This window comes from Heloderma suspectum, chromosome 1, assembly GCF_057233095.1.
Source record: "Heloderma suspectum isolate Gila_16-S chromosome 1, 16-S_ref, whole genome shotgun sequence".
NCBI classification, from domain to species: Eukaryota; Metazoa; Chordata; class Lepidosauria; order Squamata; family Helodermatidae; genus Heloderma; species Heloderma suspectum.
In genome coordinates this window covers 200,381,766-200,399,493 of record NC_139458.1, presented here as the reverse complement: position 1 = coordinate 200,399,493, position 17,728 = coordinate 200,381,766, and the positions used below count along the sequence as shown (strand labels likewise).

Sequence of the window (17,728 nt, the reverse complement as noted above, 5' to 3'; positions counted from 1 at the left end):
TGCTGAAGGTTATCCAACTAGTAATCCCCCCGCCCCCAATATTATTTCGCTCTACTTAGCCTTGTTACTATGGGCGTAAAGTCTCCTGCTACACGTGTTCCTAGTTTGAATTGTGAACTTTTGTCATAAAAAGTCTCCAACCAGATGATCATAAATGCTCCTCTTTTTGACCCTTAATATCCACAAATTCTTTTCCTGTTAAGTATTTTCTCTTTAAAACTTATTGTGCTTTATGGGCATTAATTTCCTTCCTTCAGTTCTGTGCAGTAGCCCATGCCTGCTCCAAAGACCCAAGTATCCTTGCAGACTTATCTTCCAAAAAATAATAATCAAACCTGACTACAGAAGTGTCTCAGTTATGATTTGGCATAGGAGAAGTGGGAAGAACCTTCTCATAATTGTAGAACGTCACATAAGACTTACTGGGGAAAGATTTTTAACATCCTAGTGCTACAACAGGCAGAAATTCTGATGTGCCATAGGCATGGTGATGTGGAGAATCCACTACCCAACAGGAGGTAAAAGGGCCAAACCTTCATTAAAGTACGCACCACTCATGGTCATTATATATAGAGTGCTGCATTCCACGATCCTTACAATTACTGGGTAACTAGATTGCAAGAGCTAAAATGCAAGACTTATAGTCACACTTTTGACTTTTGCGCTAGCACAACTCTTCTGCTCTGTCTTGGCTGATATATGAATATAGCAGCTTAGGGCCAATGAGTAGTCTAACAATTAACCTATGTGCAAGCTCTGTCACATTGCACAGAGCACAGGCAGCTGAAATAACTGCTTGAATGTTGCATTCTTAGCCACTCTGTTTCAGAAGGTGGGAATTAAACAACATCTACTTCAAGAAATCTAGTGAATTGCTCCATCTTCTGTGGAGAATGCACAGACCACATACAATATGTTGATGGATTACAATAGTTTACCTTTGATATACACTCTGTAGAGGAATAATATCTGCTGCTTCTGATGCAAATATTAAGGAAGGCCTCCTAACTGAGAACATTTTTCTTTTTTCTTTTCTGGTAGTACTTATTGACAAAGACCAGTCCCCAAAGTGGAAGCCAGCTGCTCTAGAGGAAGTAACAGATGAATTTTTGGACTTATGCTTTAAGTCTCTTGGAAGCAATGATCTGAAGTTACAATAGATTTGGACTAATACCTGCCTAAGTCTGTTTTAATTCCAGTTTTGTTTAACACAGCAAATGAATAATTATGGTATGGTAAATTATGGTAAACAAGGGAATAATTGGCATTGAGTGAAATGCTTATTGTTGTTATTTAATGAAAAGGACTTACAGTTTTTGGAGACCTACAAGGAGTTGTTGGGGGCGGAGCCATGCAGGCGTTAAAGCTCTAGGCCAGAAGTTAGGTTATCACCTGTGTTTGTGAATTTTTACTTCTCCATGTAAAATAAATATTAATTCATATAAAGGTTCCTAAGTTCTTGGCCTAAACTAAAGAACCAGAAATTTTCTTACCATGAATTTCTGTTCTCTGAGCATCACAAAGGGCATTTCTCACCTCGGGATGGTGACTTCTCCTGAAGCAAGTAGGCAGGGTCCACTTCTAGATCTTTCCGTCTCCAGGGAGAGGAACTGTCCTCCCCAGACCAGACTGAAAAAGCAAGAATGCCCCTCAAGCCTGATCTTTAAAGCTTAGTGCCATGCGTACTTTTACCAGCAATGTGGGAAAAGGTGAGCTTGCTGTGGCAGGATTTCCACCTCTTCCTCAGACAGTTCCCCAGGGTCCCCATCTGAATATAATGAATCTCCAGACTTTTTGTCTCTTCCTTTATCCTAAGGCTTGCCCTTGTCCTTATGCTTGTTTCTTGGAATGGCAATGGAGCAAACAAGAAATAGTGGAACTTGATGAAGAAGAGCCAGGGCTAGCAGACTGGGAATCTGAGAATGAATCCCTGGGGGAATCCCTAGAGGGAGACTGGGTGGTCCTTTTGCATTTCAATTTGGACCTCCCTCTAGCCTTGGACTTTTTTGTGCTTTTTTCTTGGGGAAAGGGACTTTGTATTCTCACCCCCCCCTTAGCCAAGGTCCCTCTAATTTCCTGGACTACTAGCCCTTTCACTCAACCTAAAAATTGTGGCAGGGTTTCCTGTCTTGGTAGTTCCAGGTCTGAGGTAGGGGGATGCCATGCTACTCACATTTGCAGTGCTCTGGCATTCTTCCTGAATTAGCACCAAAATTTTACTTGGGTTTGCAGACCCTCCAGGACTTTCCCACTCCCCTGTGCTGGAATTGGAGCTCTCCAGCCCTGCTGTGGTGTCTGCGCTGGGTGGTAGTCAAGTCCCCTCCCAGCCCTGTGATAGGGGAGTCAGAACAGACCACGTCCATAGCTCATGGGCAGCCTAGAATGTAGCTGGGCTTCTGGATCCTACTGTGCTGCAAGGCTGAACTGGACCTAGCGACTTAGGCGGCCCTTCCTATGTCAGGAAGGCTGAGACCACCACGACTGGTGCTCCAAGGCACTTCCCACCTTACTGCTGAGGATGGGGAATGCAGGCTGCAAAAGCCAACTTCTCCCCCCTCCCTTAATGTAGTCTACCACCACTACCTACTTAGCTAAAAGAGTGGGGAAAGATGAAGGGTAAAGGGAAAAAGAAACAAGGAAAGGGGAAAGAAAAAGCTACAAAAGAGACATTTATATTTTTAGACCTATTAAGGCTGGGCTCTTAAGAGTAGTATCCAATGTTAGTCTTACATAGAGTAGACCCATTGAAATTAATGGGACTTTAGTCATGATGAACTTAAGTTTCATTCATTTCAATGGGTCTTCTCTATGTAGGACTAATACTGGATACTACCCTTAGGAGCTCCAGCCAGACCTGGGAAGTAGGATGGCTTCTCCTCCTGGATAGGGAAAGATCTACTTGTTCTAGGAGGAGGTGCCAGGAGATGAGGAATACCTCTGTGAAGCTCAGGAGAATAAATGCTGTCTTCATAGAAAGCTAACCATGCCAGATTGGTAAGTGGCAGTCCAAAAGGCAGTCCAGATTACGTTGTCCTAATAAATCAGGATCTGATTTGTAGCCAAGTGGCTGTATCCATGAAAACATGTGTATGGCTAATATGATTAATTGTATGACTTGATTCATTCCGCATAGATAGGCCTATTTCATAAAAACAAGGTCTGAAGATGCCGTCTTGCAAGAAGGGAATGTTGTCCACAGTTCTACAAGTACTTATATTAAATTTTTTAAAATCTGCTGCTTGACTAATCAGGGTAGCCTTTTTAGTTGATCATAAGGTTCTTAATTGCCTAATCTCACCAATTTAAACAACTCCATTTCAGGTCTAATTCTTAGTACTACCTTGTCTGTGCTCATTCTATCTTCTACCCAAATAGGGCCCTCAGAACAGCTTATAGTGAATAGCAATAAAATGACAGTACAGCTGCAGCAACAGAAAAGCAAAACAGCTGCAAAAAAGAATCCTTAGTGAAGAGTATCAAAAAAAGCACTTTCTAGTGTAGTTAGTTTTTACCTGCTGTTTAAATGTGCTCTCCAGAAAAGATCAGTTTGTATACCAGCCAAAGCTGAACAAAACACTCCTGTCTACACTTGCCAGTTTTCTACCCAGAAGCAAAGCCAGATCTAGATGCTCCCTAAAACTATGCAATCCTTCCTTTTAAGGGGGAAATACTAGTGCATCTCAAAAAGACTGGATACCTCTTCTCAAACTGGCCCTTCCTCCTAGCAGTAGCACTTCTATTTTGTTTAGATTTAAGGTTCTATCCATCTAAAAAAATTTCTAGGCCGCCTTTAAAGGTGGAACCCCCTAGTTCTCTACTCATTTGGAACTTATATAGCTTCCCTGGAATAAGATGGAAAGAAAAGACAGAGCTAAGGGTAATGACGCTGCACTAAAATGGTCCAGATGTAAAATAGTATAGGGGATGAGATGAAACCCTGTGGACTCCATAAGCCAAGGGTCAAACAGTAGTCTCAGCACCACTGCCTGCCACCTGTCCTCCAAGGAGGGCTGGAGCTATCGAAAACCAGTATTTTCAAGTCCCATCCCAGTCAGGCAATCCAGAAGGCTATCATGGTTGATTGTATCAAAACCTAATTCTATTGAAAACATAATGAGTTCTGTTACATTCTGTGGGAAGCTGTAAAGCACAAATATAAATTGTGGAAGCACACAACACTCCCTCTGCAATTCCTACACATCATAATGGCAGATACTTTGATTTTACTTTTGTTCTTCTGTTTCTTGGGCTCTTGCAGACATAACAATGGCCTTGATTTAGATTCTATTGATTTTCATTATAGCACTGGTTAATCAATGAAAATTCATGTCACAACCAATTGTGGATCTTTGTTCTGTTTGTTGCACGCTGACACTTCATATGCTTTTTATAGTTGGGCAGGTGAAACCACTGTTCTTCCACTTGTTTCCATGGCAATAGATATAATTTCAGAATGTAGCCTTCACTGAAAAATCAAGATAGTGAAAGGCAATGGAAGAAAGTCATAAAGCTTACTTGAAAAAAAGAAGCATTCAGTAATAGTGAATGAGAAACAGGGTAGAATGACAAAGTAGAAATACAATAGAGCAGCATTAATCTGTAGTTTTCCAAGTCAGAGGTTTAAGAAATGTAAGCTAATTTCTCTTAACTTCAATGAAGGGGGAGAAAATATATATACAGATAATCCTCACCCAAACCTACTGTATACTATGCAATTACAAAAATAGGGAGCTCCCCACAACCTGTCTATCCATCGCATTGCATGCTGCTCTATGTGGAATGCAAGAGGCAGTCCTTTTGTTTCCATTCTTCACATGAAACCAGCTCTTGAACCATTTCCCATCTGGAGGTGATAGAAGGAAAGGGGCGGATGAGAAATTCTTTTATTTGCATAGTACTCTTCCATCATGGTGTTCTCTGCCATTCCCCAGCTTTGGAAAAATAGAAGTATATCTACTCCTATTTGCCTTCTAAGCATTTTTGAGAGGGGCGGAATTCAGCCCAAAGGCTGACAATTTCAGCCCCTGACTCGTTTTGTTCATTTTGTATCCCATTCTTTCTTCAAGGAGCTGAAAGCAGAATATGGGTACTCATTTTATCCAAGGCCACTCACAGTTTTCATGGTAGGGGGTAGGATTTAACCTGGGTTTCCCACATTCCAACCAACATCCTATCCTCAACTGGCTCTCTGTTTTAAGACCTAGAAGATACATTGCAACACCTAGCATCCTATTGGCTCTAATTTTTAAACAATTAATATAGAGATTCTACCAAGTAACCATTATTTGCTAGAAAGCAAAATTACATTGTTTCTCAATTGCAGCCATCTAGATCTGAGATCAAATTTAAATGCCTTTGACTAGATTTCAGGCTCAGTACCCATATTTAAGTCGAAAGAAAGAAAATCTCACAGGCAATGTTTTCAGTGCATATTCCAACATAATGTGTTCCTGATTAATACACAAAATTACAAAATATTTTTTATTCAGACACAATTGCAAGTGATTAATCGTTTGGGTAGAAAGAAAACCTAACACATATTGTAAAAATATATTGTAATATGCTGCAGTTAAGGGTGCAGCTTCCTTCCTTATGCTGCTGAAATACCAGATTTACAAAGTTGTGCTGCAGATAGTACTTTAAAGTATGGCCACTGCCATATTTACTTACTGTCATTTTCCTGATTTTTAAAAGAAAACATTATGAATGTCTTGTTAATGCCTGTACTACATGGAATCAAACAGATGCTAAATGTTTTGTGATTATACGTTTGTATAACACTGACTATGCTATAGTTTTGATAGAGTTTAATAGGGAGCCAGTCTTGCATTCAACACATCATTTCATTTGGCCTAGGGCCACTTCAGTAACATTGTTATGTGGAAAAGATGTATGTTTAGAAATGTTAGGAGTTTCATCTGGTATTTCAGCTCTGGAGACATCATGCTGGTTTCCTGCTATTCCCCTTCCAATTTACTATGTGCTGAAGACGGGGTTGCTGCTGGAGATTCTGCTCCAAGAGGAACTTATACAGCATCTGGGAAAGGGAGCTTCCATCACTTATGTTTTTGACATAATGAGACACACCAGAATAAAATGACAGCCCTACTTGGGGATCATCCCTGCCATTTTTTTTCTGAGTCAATACTGAAAATATACTGTGGTGTTTGGAAATGGTACTGCATGAGCAGCGTATGGTTGGTCTAAGAACGGGTTAATGACAGTTCTAGTTAATCTCCTTTTCAACAGCTATTCATGTTGCTTGAACAGCTAAGAGCATGACCCTTGTGATGCCTTGGACATAACTTCTATTCCATTTGTCTTGTATTGGAAGTTATTCTTCAGTGAAAATAATACTGAGGATACAGCCTAAGCAGTTTCAGTGGAACTGTTTGTATCCATAAATCACTTTTCTAGCTCTGCCGGCTTTCTGATTTTGTCTACAGCATTTTCCTGTCACAAATAATGCTTTAAATTATGACTGGTCTTACCAATTTCTCTTGATGCTGGACGAGCATGTATGTTGCTTTGTAGCCTACACAAAAGTTCTTTAATTTGAGCAAAAAGATGACTGTTTCTTATGCTATCAGATTAACTACTTTGCCATTAACAGGATATGCTGGAATGGTTTCTAATAACACCCAAGAGTTTGCATATCAGTAGAGTATTTTCACTGCAATTTGTTTTCTCTTAACTATTCAACAATCAAGGTTATTTGTATGTTCTTTATCTTCCCTGCATCAGCAAATCTTTGGTTTGAAGTTAGTATATGTGTGTTCAAGTGAATGAAGTTGCAAACTAGCCCCACTACATCAGGATTATCAGATATGTCTATGAAAGGAAGCAGGAATGGTAGTATGAACCATTAATTAGCATGGGCCACTTCCCCCATTAAGCACTTAAATCCCATTTATGTCAATGGGAGAGTTAAGCACTTACTTAAATTTCTCCTATTGAAATTTGTAGGACTTTTGAAGTGTTTAACTTTGGCAAGATTGTATTCTGTGCTTAAATTTAACATTACCCTTAGATTAGTAATTCTCATGGCTCAATAGTAGCTGGAACATTTCAGCACCATAGCTAATTTAGTATTCGCCTTATTTCTGAAATCCTGGCCCAATCTTGTTTTTTCAACTATGCCCATTGTGCCGGATTTTAAAAGAACATGAGCACATATGGCTTGTTCTTGTAAATCTTTAGTACTGCTGTCGATACTGAATGCTAAATGGGATTTACTGGTGCACTGAGCCACACGCTAGCCCTAGAACCACGGGATGCTACTGTGGTTCTACTTAAGATTTAATGTAAAGGCAATGTATTACAATGCCTTAACCAAGGCTATCTGCCTCTGTACAACTGGTGTCTTAAATTCACAACTACTGTTGTATGAACATTGCTTTATTTGCACTAGCACCAAAACTTGAGATGCCTGACAGAGACATGTTGTGAGGAGCCATGCCTTGCAATTCATGGCTCATCACTTTCTATGAAGGGGATGTCACTGTATTTGCTCTCAGTTACTGCCCATTGCTTCACAGCTTGATCCAGAATTTCTAGGGAGAGACGGTGAGCAAAGTCCAGCACCACAGCGTTTACTGAAGAAGATGCGCCAGGCTTTCCCTGAAGAAGGGAAGATTTTTCTATGTTACATCCACTGTTGTGGCCGGTGACTTCCTTGCTTCCGTCATCTAGAATAGTGTGCGGGAAGGGGCTTTTGGATTTAATGCATCCCATGGTACGACTGTAGTATGAGTTGGATTTAGCTGCACAGTCAACCTTGAAGTATTGTCCTGTAGAGGGGTACTGACTGCACTTTGTTGCAAGCAGAGACGAGAGTACTTTTCTCTCCCAATATCTGTGAAGAAAACATTTTACATTGTAGGTTTTAGATAGATACTTGTGTTTAGCAGTTCTGCAGTTTGCTTTTGTGTTCTGCACATAAACAAGCAGTTTTATAATAGATGGATTTGGTAACAGAAGTTTAATTAGAAAAAAAATCTTGTAGTTTGATTTCTATTTAGGCTTTAAACAACTGAAAACTTTAGCTTCATAACTGTTACCCACAGTAACTGCCAGCTTTAGATATTCTAAGTCACAATTTTAACCTATTTATAATGAACCGGGCTTAGAAATAGCATCTCATACTTAGGAACAGTTTTGGATGTTCAAAAGGTATGTGTGAGAGAGAAGGTAATTAGGAGTTCATATATACTCTTGGGTTGGAGTGAGACATGCAAGCCTTCCCCCATCAGATAATATGAATACTCATTAACTCACACTTCCTATTTGTTGAATTTTCAAACCCATGCCAAGATAAAGGGCAGGATTCAAGGATCTGGGATAGAACCTCTCAAGACACTACTGGCACTAGTTACTCTAGATCTTTTAAAAAATGGGTGAAAAGGTATTTACCTCTATCTCTAGACACATACCAGGTATATGTAGAAATGTGAAGGCTTGGGGAAAAAGGGAAAATGTCAGAAAAAATGTGTGTCCCCCCTCCCCCCCCGGAAGATTGTTTTTGTTTTTTTTCTGAAAAATTGAACAGCTTTGGATTATGAAATATTTTTTTAGCATTTAAGACAAGGTGTTAATATATTTTTTACCCAGCCTTTACTCCCCGCAAATGATTTCTAAAAGAGATATAATAAGACTTTAACAGGAAGACAAGAGACATAACATGTCTGGAAATAATGGAACTGTGGACTAAAAAGTTTTTAAAATTTTCTCTGTAAGATTTCTATCATAGTTATTTCTTCCATTCCTTATTAAAATTATTGATCTAATAGTATTACTGATAGACGTTTAGGGATGCTCCAAGTCATGCTCAGTTTCTCCACAAGTGAAACATGATATGGAAGACAATGTGTATTCTTGACAGTTTGGGGTTTGTTCTACTGAGTCCAGTGTTTCTGGGCTCATACTGGTTAGATGCTGTAGCAATCAATTCATGTAGTTCTAATTTAAAACCTACATGTGGAAAAAAACACTGTAGGTTATCCCACCATTGTTGCCAGATGTGATGGAACAGCAAGTGGGTTGTCCCGCTATGTTTCTTTTTTAAAAAATTAACTTTGAGACTTGGGTCTATAGAACTCACTGCCACAGTTTTTAAATAAAAGTTCTCAGTCAGCCATCACCACCTTGAAATGCTGCCTCATCTATAAAACCTTTTAACTGCTGCCACAAAACTCTCTCTGCCTAAAAAAAGTTTGTAGCCTGGTTCCTATGGCATAAGCATGCAACTGACACTACCGCTGAAGACCACCTTTCAAAATGAACAAAAAATAAGATGTGCATTAGCAAAAATTATTTACAAAAGTGAATAAAACATTACTCTTCAATTAATAAACAGATTGCTTAAAGGTTCTTAAATTAAATATGGTTGCTTGCCATTCCTAAACTGAGCTAAATAAAATCTCAATAGCTTGTCCTCTAGATCAGATTTTCCTAAACTCTATCACACAAACAGGAACAGGTTTAGGAATTTCCCTAAACTTCCTTACAAACAAATGGATCTTGTACACCGTTTTTCCTCTGCCTTCAGTTCTTCCTGCTTCTGGCTTCTAGGATGATTCAGATGTTTCAGGGATTACTTGCTGAAGTTCCCTCTGCTCAGACATAAAATATGAACCTAAAATACGTTATGTTTAACTTGGTTTGCTTATAAAATTATAATGTTTGGTATATTATAGTATGGTTTATTCAGACAATACTTACAAATTTATTGAGGTTTTTTTAATGTAATGATCATTTTATGAGTAAACCAAGCTATACATAATATAACTTTAGGAAAATGAAGGCTGTTTTATGTTCCTAAAGCCATGCTGCCTGAAGCTGATGGGAACGGAAGTCCAAAATACCTGGAGGGTACCTGGGGAAGCCTGTCCTAAAGAAACATGGTGACTTTATATCTCTAAAGTACGCTTTAAAAAAGTATTCCTTATTTTTCTTTTCCCCACAAAATGTATGGGTTTTTTTGACCCCCACCCCCCAACTGGTTTTTTTCCCCATGGCTTCATCTCTAGGTATGTGGAATACTATTATGGAATTTTATAACTCAAACAAAAGATTACTACCAATTAATAGCTTTTAGTTTTTGTATTGTCAACGTTATCCTAAAACCTCTCCATTGCTTTTGCTTGTTGACTGCAGAAGACAGAGCAGTTTCTGTAACCATTAGTTAATATCATTTTTTTCCTTGTAAATAATGTCCTGTACCTATCAAATTATGATACTATGTAATAAAAATAAAGTGACCCTGTACTGCCTTTTCTAGATGGTTAAAGTAACACAAAACATATTAAGCCAAACTAATGGGCCATGTACCATTCGGACTCAGAAATCTCAGACGTTTCTGGTTGATGTGATACATCTCATCCTGTCAACCAATGATGTCCTGTTACGGCATGGGTGCAGAACCTCAGGTCCAAGGGACTACAACTCCCACAATTCCTGCCAATTAGCCATGCTGGATATGGCTGATGGGCATTGTAGTCCAAAACATCTGGAGGGCACCAGGTTGCCTACCCCTGAGTTAAATGGTTTATACTAGCATAGGTTGATTTTTAGTGGGATGGTGTAAGAAAGTTTTCACTGAATACCGGCAGCCTCACAGCAGCAGAAATTATTTGCATTTTTGAAATAAACCATAAATCTAAAACAGTCTAACACTGAGTTAGCTAGATGTTGCAAAGGGAATAATAGGAGATGTTAAAATGCTCACAAAGACACACTATTGTTCGAAGTACACCCTGAGACTGTGTAGAGCACCTTGTAAACATGTTCTGCATTTTTCTAGTAGCCAATATACACACCAGTATTCAAAACCCCAAGCCTATCCTAGGCTTACATTTATACCAATAATCCAGAAAGGCTGGGAAAGCATAAAGTTCATATTAATTGAATCAATCCTGAACCTGGGGCTTAAGCAACTGAGAAATATTAACACATACTGCAAAAATGTAAAGGCTGACTTTATGGCATTTACTGAAAAGTAGTGTCTTCCTAGCTCATAATACAATAGCAGTTATGACTAATCACATGGGAAGAAGTAAAAGACTACTCCCAATTGCTTATCACCTTCCCACTTCATAATATACACCCTGCAGCTGAGCAATGTGTGCCTGAAAAGGGAAGGAAGAAGGTGTTCATCCCCAGAGTATAAATGTCCCTCTGCCCCTTTGAGAGGAACCCTCCTGTATCCACAGTTTATGGCCTCTAGGGCTAGTTCTATCCAGGCTGAATTCAACTATTCACCTGCTTCATACTCTACAAGAGAAATCTAAAAGCACACTTTCTTGATCACCTCATGAATAGTAAGGACTTTGTAAGGGGCCACTTCTGTTCATCCTGCTGATAAGTTGAAAGTGCTGGGCCTTTCATGTTAGGAAAGCATGCTGAAAGGAAATAGATTTATATTTGGCTAGTATTTTCAGGAGTTAATTTAGGAGAGGGGAGAGTGAAAATTTAGACATTTGAAAACAGAGCAAACTGGGAGAAGGGAAGAAGGTGCTCATACTGTTTCTTACCTTCCCTGCCCCTTAAAAGCAGCTAGGTTCTATTGACAGAGCACATATGACTCTTTGGATCAAGGCTCTTTCAAAATAGGTAATCCATGTAAATTCTTTCCTTATGATTTGCAGAGGAGTCATTGTACTGCTTTCAGATCAAGGCCCCAGTCATGTTATGCTTTTCAAACCAAACTATTCAGAACTTGCACTGCTCTTAGACAGCAGGAGCAGACAAGAAACCTTTAAGAACAAAACCTGTAGTTTTGGGCAAACACTTTTACTAGCATGTACAACCTATTGGCCATAATCAAGGATATTCCCTTCCCCCACTCCAGATATTTGCTAAAATCACTCACAGACAAAATAAGCAAGTTCAAATTTATTGTCTGTCAACTATCAGTCTCCAGGTTTATACCAGGAATTTAGAAGGACACATTTTAGAATAAGAAGACATGTTCACTTGTTATCTGGCATCCAGATTAGTTAAGGAAGTACTTCAGTTACTTGAACTTAGATTTACAAGTTAAGATGCAGTTCACCAGTGAGTTGTGAGCTACTAAAGGGCAGGCACTGGCAGCAGTAAAAGGTAAGGGAATAAATGGAGGAGGAGGATGGCACACAGAACTGATATTTCTGGGGTGCCATGGCCAGGAACAAGTATTGGGCAAAATGGGCATGTGGAAGATAGGGGCCTCACTGGGACAGGCCTGAAAATATTCTCTCCTGTTTTCAGGATTGCCTTACCTATGGTTACTAGAGAAGCACTTTTCTAAACAATATCAGCGATTAGTTTGGACTTAATATCCACCACTTCGTTCATTTTCTAGAAGGAAAGTCCAGAGCAAATGATTACCGCACATCAAAAGATGTAGTGTGTGTCACCTTGTGCCAGCTATGCTGTTGTGTGTTTCTGTTTAGCAATTTTGCACATACTGTCATACTTTTCCTACTAACCAGAGATTACTTTTGTCACGTCATACTGTGACTCCAAGGGCATTTATACTTAAAGTGAATCCAAAGTGACCAAACATAACATGGTGGGGCAACAGCTCTCACACGTATCTTGATAAACCAAGCCTCATAGCTGGGTGTAAAGAGAAGAGAGCCAAGAATCAGAGAAACTAGCCATTGGGGGGAAACACCATTCATCATCTCAAGTACTTCCAGAAACGTTAGGAAACCAAGAACAACTATGAGATCCCACAAATTATGAAGAGTTCAGATTTTGAGCAAAGCCTTTCCTTAATACATTTGGTCACGAGTATATTCACCATTAAAAACAGCATTTGCAAGAGTTCAAGTGTGCTGCAGCCACTTTCCAAATGGCTTGTAAGCTCTCTACCTTTTAGCTTTCTAAAGCAAAAAAGAATCATTTCATTTAGCACAACCCTCAGCAGGGGAGAACAGGCTACCTGGTCATTCCTCCATCAGAAGATTTAAGGTACTCAACTGAGCACGATTGGGGTTCATGTAAATGTTCTGAGCACGCAGCGAGGATTTTGAAAGTATCAGGCAATGCTAGGCCAAAACTTTCAATAGGGGGAAATAGCTTCAACAATTCCACAGGCCCCAGACAAAGTACATGCTAGTGTATTGGGCTCAATGCATTTTGAAGGCACTATGCAATAAAAGAAATCGTAAATGGTTTGTAATATATTATATAATGCCCCTGAAAAAGATCCTGATTTAAAATGCACTGGAACTAATAAAGTACACTTCTGTGCACTTACAGGTTTCTTCTCTTTTTTTTCTGCATTATCTGGCATGCACACCTGATCTACAACCGTGGCCACAATTTTAAAAAAACTAACAGATTTTAAGCACACAGTACGCAGACCATGAAAGCTCAACAGTAGGATGTAACATTTAATTGGGTAGAAGCAGCTGTTGCCATGTTTGTCCCAGAGAATGAAAGCATCAAAGTAGAAATGGAGGAACGATGATGATCCAATAAAGGACTATCATGTTATCTACTTTAGTTAATTGTTAATGAACCCTGCAAGTTCAGAAGTCTTTTCTGGTAGGCTGGAAGAAAACTGCATCTCAAGACTGAAGATACCTTGCAAAATCAAAGCAAAATCAGAACTAGAGTAAGGTTTAGTTTAGATATAACTCACTCTACAGGCTGCAGGAAAGCACATAGTCATGTTGATTCTACATATGCAGGTAATGTTTAAGAACCAGTTATCATGTGCATGTACTGTTTGTCCCTCAATGCTGCCATCAGAAGATGTACTAAAAAGCACACCAAATGGCCATTGCAGTGTACTGATTCCTTCTGAATGACATAGAATATCATTAGATTTCTTTAGGACCATCATTTCCAGAAGAAAATAACTCTTACGTAGTGGTTGCTTAAATACCATTTTTTTGTGACATTCTCCAAATGGTTAAACCTTGGAATGCATTAAGCTGATGGTGCCTGGAAGCTTACACAGTAGTATTTAGGTACAATCTCCAAATTGACTAGAGACATGGGGCTCCCCAAATTTTTTGGGAGCATATAATAGCTAACAGCTCATTTCTCTCTCCCTGACCTCTCAATTCGAATGGACTGTCCTTCTGAATGTTCATAGGAAAACACTGGATTAAGACCAGCAGCCCCAAAGTTCCCAAAGGGAAAAGGAGTTCCAGTGTCGGTCAGAGGTTACATTGAAGAAGTCCCTCACCCCCGCCAACACCCCAAGGGGCTCTGTTGCCGGAACTGTTCACCCGTCTCCATATGTGATTTTAAGAAACAAACAATGGTTTCCCATATTTACAGTTAGTACAGTCCACTTTTTCACCTTGGAAGTCAATGACTTCATTCACACCTAATTCTGTTGCATATATAGATAAGGTCAAAGACTGTCAACATAAAGTTATGGGCCATTCATTTCTGTAACCTTTTTGTCAAGTCAATAAATTATGAAGAGTAGCTGTGTTTCTGATGATCTCTTAACAACTCACCACTCTGGCTAGTCTTGATTCTGACCCATTGGACAGGTTGGGGAAGGCTGGTCTAAGCCATTTCTAAGGCCAGGAACCTCAAAAGAGATAACAAAGGACTAACACTAAGAACAGTCAATAATACTGTCAGCCCACAATAAATACTTTCTGACACATCTGCAGTTCTCAAAATCCTTTTGATAAAACTGATTGCTATTCAGTTCCACAGCACCAATGCACCTTAGGCTCATCACACGTCAGTCTACAGCAACTCTAGGACTAGTGGGGGAATAAGTAACATTGGCCAGTCTTAAGATTTGAAAAACTAGCTTTCGTTGCCAGTCTTTAAAAGCATTTCATTGACAAGAAAGGTGCAGCACAGCTAGAAAAATAATGTGGACCTTGGTTTATTGGCTTTCAGCTATAAACACATGTTCAGTGTCTTTAACTAGTTTGACAGGACAAATAAAACATGACTAGCAAATTATCCTACAGTTTCTTAATGCTTCAAAAATGTTTATTGCAATCCTATCTAGAACATGTAAATGATGAGGTATTTCCTTTATTCCTGTTGGGGAAAAAACCCTTTTCATTCCACTATTTAGTTTCTCCATATAGAAAACCTCTGGAGAATCCTACTTCAGGTGCCCCCCTCCCTGCAAAAATAAAGTCCACTATCCAATTGGATCTCTACTATAAAATAATAAAGGCAATTTTAGTAAGAATGCTCTTTCTTTAATAGGGGTATGGGATTTTATACGAAGACTCCCATATTCTGTGACCAAGAAGTCCAAATGTAGCAGATAAAATCTTGTGACTGGTATTATGCAAATACAGCAGCTCCCCACAACTTCACTTAATTAGAATGCTTCACAAAATAGCTTCGTTCAGATGTAACAAACAAACCATGATTTGTTACAAGCCCTAAGCTAGTACTTAAGGGAAGAATGTTTAAAACTGTAATTACTGGTTTATTCTAAACACTGTTTCCCATCTTGTCTGAACTCAGGAAACTGTGGTTTGTACAACCCAGTTATCATGGCTTGTAAGCTAACTGTGATAAGATCCCAGTTTGTACATGACCTGCAGTTTGCATACACTACAGTATCTCCAACTTCAAAAGAAATGTGAAACTGTGGTTTGGGACAGACCAGTAATAGAAACTTTAAATTGCTTCCCCTCATGGGTGAAAGGGAGGAGTTTGCAAGCCCGAAGTTCATGCTCATAACAACAAATCAAAAGTGGGCCAGTTTATGCAACTGTATTTTTCTTTACAAGACTTGAGAAATCTGAAAAAACTGGCAAGACCTATGGAAACCAGTGAATGGAAGACAGAAAGTATGCAGGAGGAGGGCTACTTAAACGAACATAAGAAGAGCCATGCTAGATCAGACCAAGGGTCCATCTAGTCCAGCATTCTGTTCACACAGTGCCTAACCAGCTGGTGGGACCATGGCTGATAGTTGTGCCAAGCAATGAAGTCTCACTATGTCTGAATCTCCTACTGAAGTTAGTGGTACTTAGGCTTATATTTAGCTGAATCACAACCTGTGTTTTGAGCAACAACTGCAAGAAATTATTTCTATACAACTATGTGACAGGAAACGTACACCAAAAAACAACCTATAGTACTTGCACATGAATAAGACTAAATGGGGAGGGGACATGGAATCATAGAATCATAGAATGGTAGGGTTGGAAGGGGCCTACAAGGCCATCGAGTCCAACCCCCTGCTCAATGCAGGAATCCAAGTATATATAATGGAAGTATATATAAACGCCACCCCCCAACATTCCCATCCACCTGGCTGCCTTTTAGAACTGATCTGCAAAGGGTTCTGTAAGCTGGGGGTGGGCAGACCATTGATCACAATTTACCAGTCTATCACAGGGCCATTCTAGGTTGATCTCACAGGAAGCTTTCCTCCCTTCCCTCTCCATTGCCCTGAGTTGGGTCTCCTCCCTGGTGGCAGCAAGGATGGGTGGGGTTTGTGGGTGAGGTGGCCACTGCAAGTTCTGAGGCAGAAGAGTAATGGAAAACATCAGAATAGAGTGAAAGGTGGGCTTGAGCTTCTCAAAGGCCATACCACTCTTACTCCCCGCTTCCCCAGTGGCCGTTTCCAACCCTTGCCTTTCTGGTGGAAGGGTGTAGGTGGGAAAATGCATTTCATTAGGAGCCTCCTCCTCGTGGAGCCCCAGGAAGGAAGAGGGAGGGAACTCACAAGCTCCTGCCTTGACATGCCCCAGGCACCTTGAAGCAGCACCTTCCAACATTTTCCCCTCCTCGCCTTTCCTGAAGGAAGGGCAAGAGGGGGAAAGCACAACACCATTGTGTTGAGGTGACATGGCACCTTGAAGCAGAAACTTCCAATGGTTTCCCCACCCCATCATTTCCAAAGGAAAGGTGAGGAAAGTACACCCTGTTGTGAGTCACTACCTCGAAGCACCCTCTAACACTTCTTCCCGTTGCCTTTCCCAAAAGGGAAGTTACTTACGCCTTAAGAATCTGGAGGAGTCCTCTGCAGGAACTGCTGGCAGGAGACGGTGGGTGGGGAACTGCAATGACTTCCTTTTTAAAAGCCAGGGAGCAATTCTATGGCCCCTAGACATTGTCTGAGGGACCACAGAATACTGGAGATTACCCCCTCCAAGGCACTGTAACCTTGGAAAGGGGAGTTGGAGATCAGATTCCGCCCCCCCCCCCCCCGCAACTGGCACAGAAAGAGCCACGGTGGCTGCTATCTGAGGTTAGAAAACTGTCAGAGAGGGGGAAAGGGGGCATTCTGGTAGGCAGGGAGGCAAGGTGACTGGAGAAACCAAGATATGAGTTATCCTGAGCCTCCGCCAGCCTCCTTCCCTCTTCCTCTGAAGTGCCATCACTAGATGGGTTGAAAAGTGTCTAGTGAAATATGCAAGGTGGGGAGACGAGGAGGTGAAGATTGCCTCTGCTGCTCCTCCCGCCTTGCACTGGATGATCAGAAGCCTCCAAGTTCAGGGGCACAATCAACAGGACTGTGCCCATAAGCCTTTACTTCAGGCAGAATCTGGATGAATAATGTATTTGTGGGTGAGCTGGATTACCAGGTAGGGTATTTGGGGAATAAATTAATTTAAGTTGAATTTAGTTTATTTAGGGGTGATTTATTGAAGCAGATATTTGGACAGGAAACTAATTGGCTTGCCTCTTCTTGTAATTATTTTTATATCTGCATATACACATAAATCAACATATGCAAATCTTGTGACAGGCTCTTCCCCAAGCAATCATTTTTTGTTTGGCTCCACCC

At 40.2% G+C, this 17,728-nt stretch overlaps 2 protein-coding genes and 1 long non-coding RNA gene across 11 annotated transcripts in view; 1 reads left to right on the top strand and 2 right to left on the bottom strand.

Moving 5' to 3' along the window:
- The window catches only part of HIBCH (3-hydroxyisobutyryl-CoA hydrolase), an 85,681-nt gene extending 79,267 nt beyond the window's left edge, over positions 1-6,414 (top strand). For all 3 annotated transcript variants that reach the window (XM_084816049.1, XM_084816068.1, XM_084816060.1), the window contains exon 14: positions 1,042-6,414. In XM_084816049.1, the coding sequence (XP_084672175.1) occupies positions 1,042-1,160 (119 nt within the window). In that variant the 3' untranslated portion in view covers positions 1,161-6,414. The remainder of the gene's footprint in view (positions 1-1,041) is intronic.
- Positions 1-17,728, bottom strand: part of LOC146358618 (uncharacterized) — a 179,900-nt gene that overhangs the window by 40,537 nt on the left and 121,635 nt on the right. For 3 of the 7 annotated variants that reach the window (XR_014785197.1, XR_014785191.1, XR_014785198.1), the window contains exon 3: positions 14,463-14,539. The exons of the other annotated variants lie outside the window; for them this stretch is intronic. This is a non-coding gene — a long non-coding RNA (uncharacterized LOC146358618). The remainder of the gene's footprint in view (positions 1-14,462; positions 14,540-17,728) is intronic. 7 annotated transcript variants of the gene reach the window in all.
- AKAP19 (A-kinase anchoring protein 19) lies at positions 5,493-7,815 on the bottom strand. The gene has a single exon (XM_084816094.1). The coding sequence runs from the start codon at positions 7,732-7,734 to the stop codon at positions 7,468-7,470; it is 267 nt and encodes an 88-aa protein (XP_084672220.1). The 5' UTR covers positions 7,735-7,815; the 3' UTR covers positions 5,493-7,467.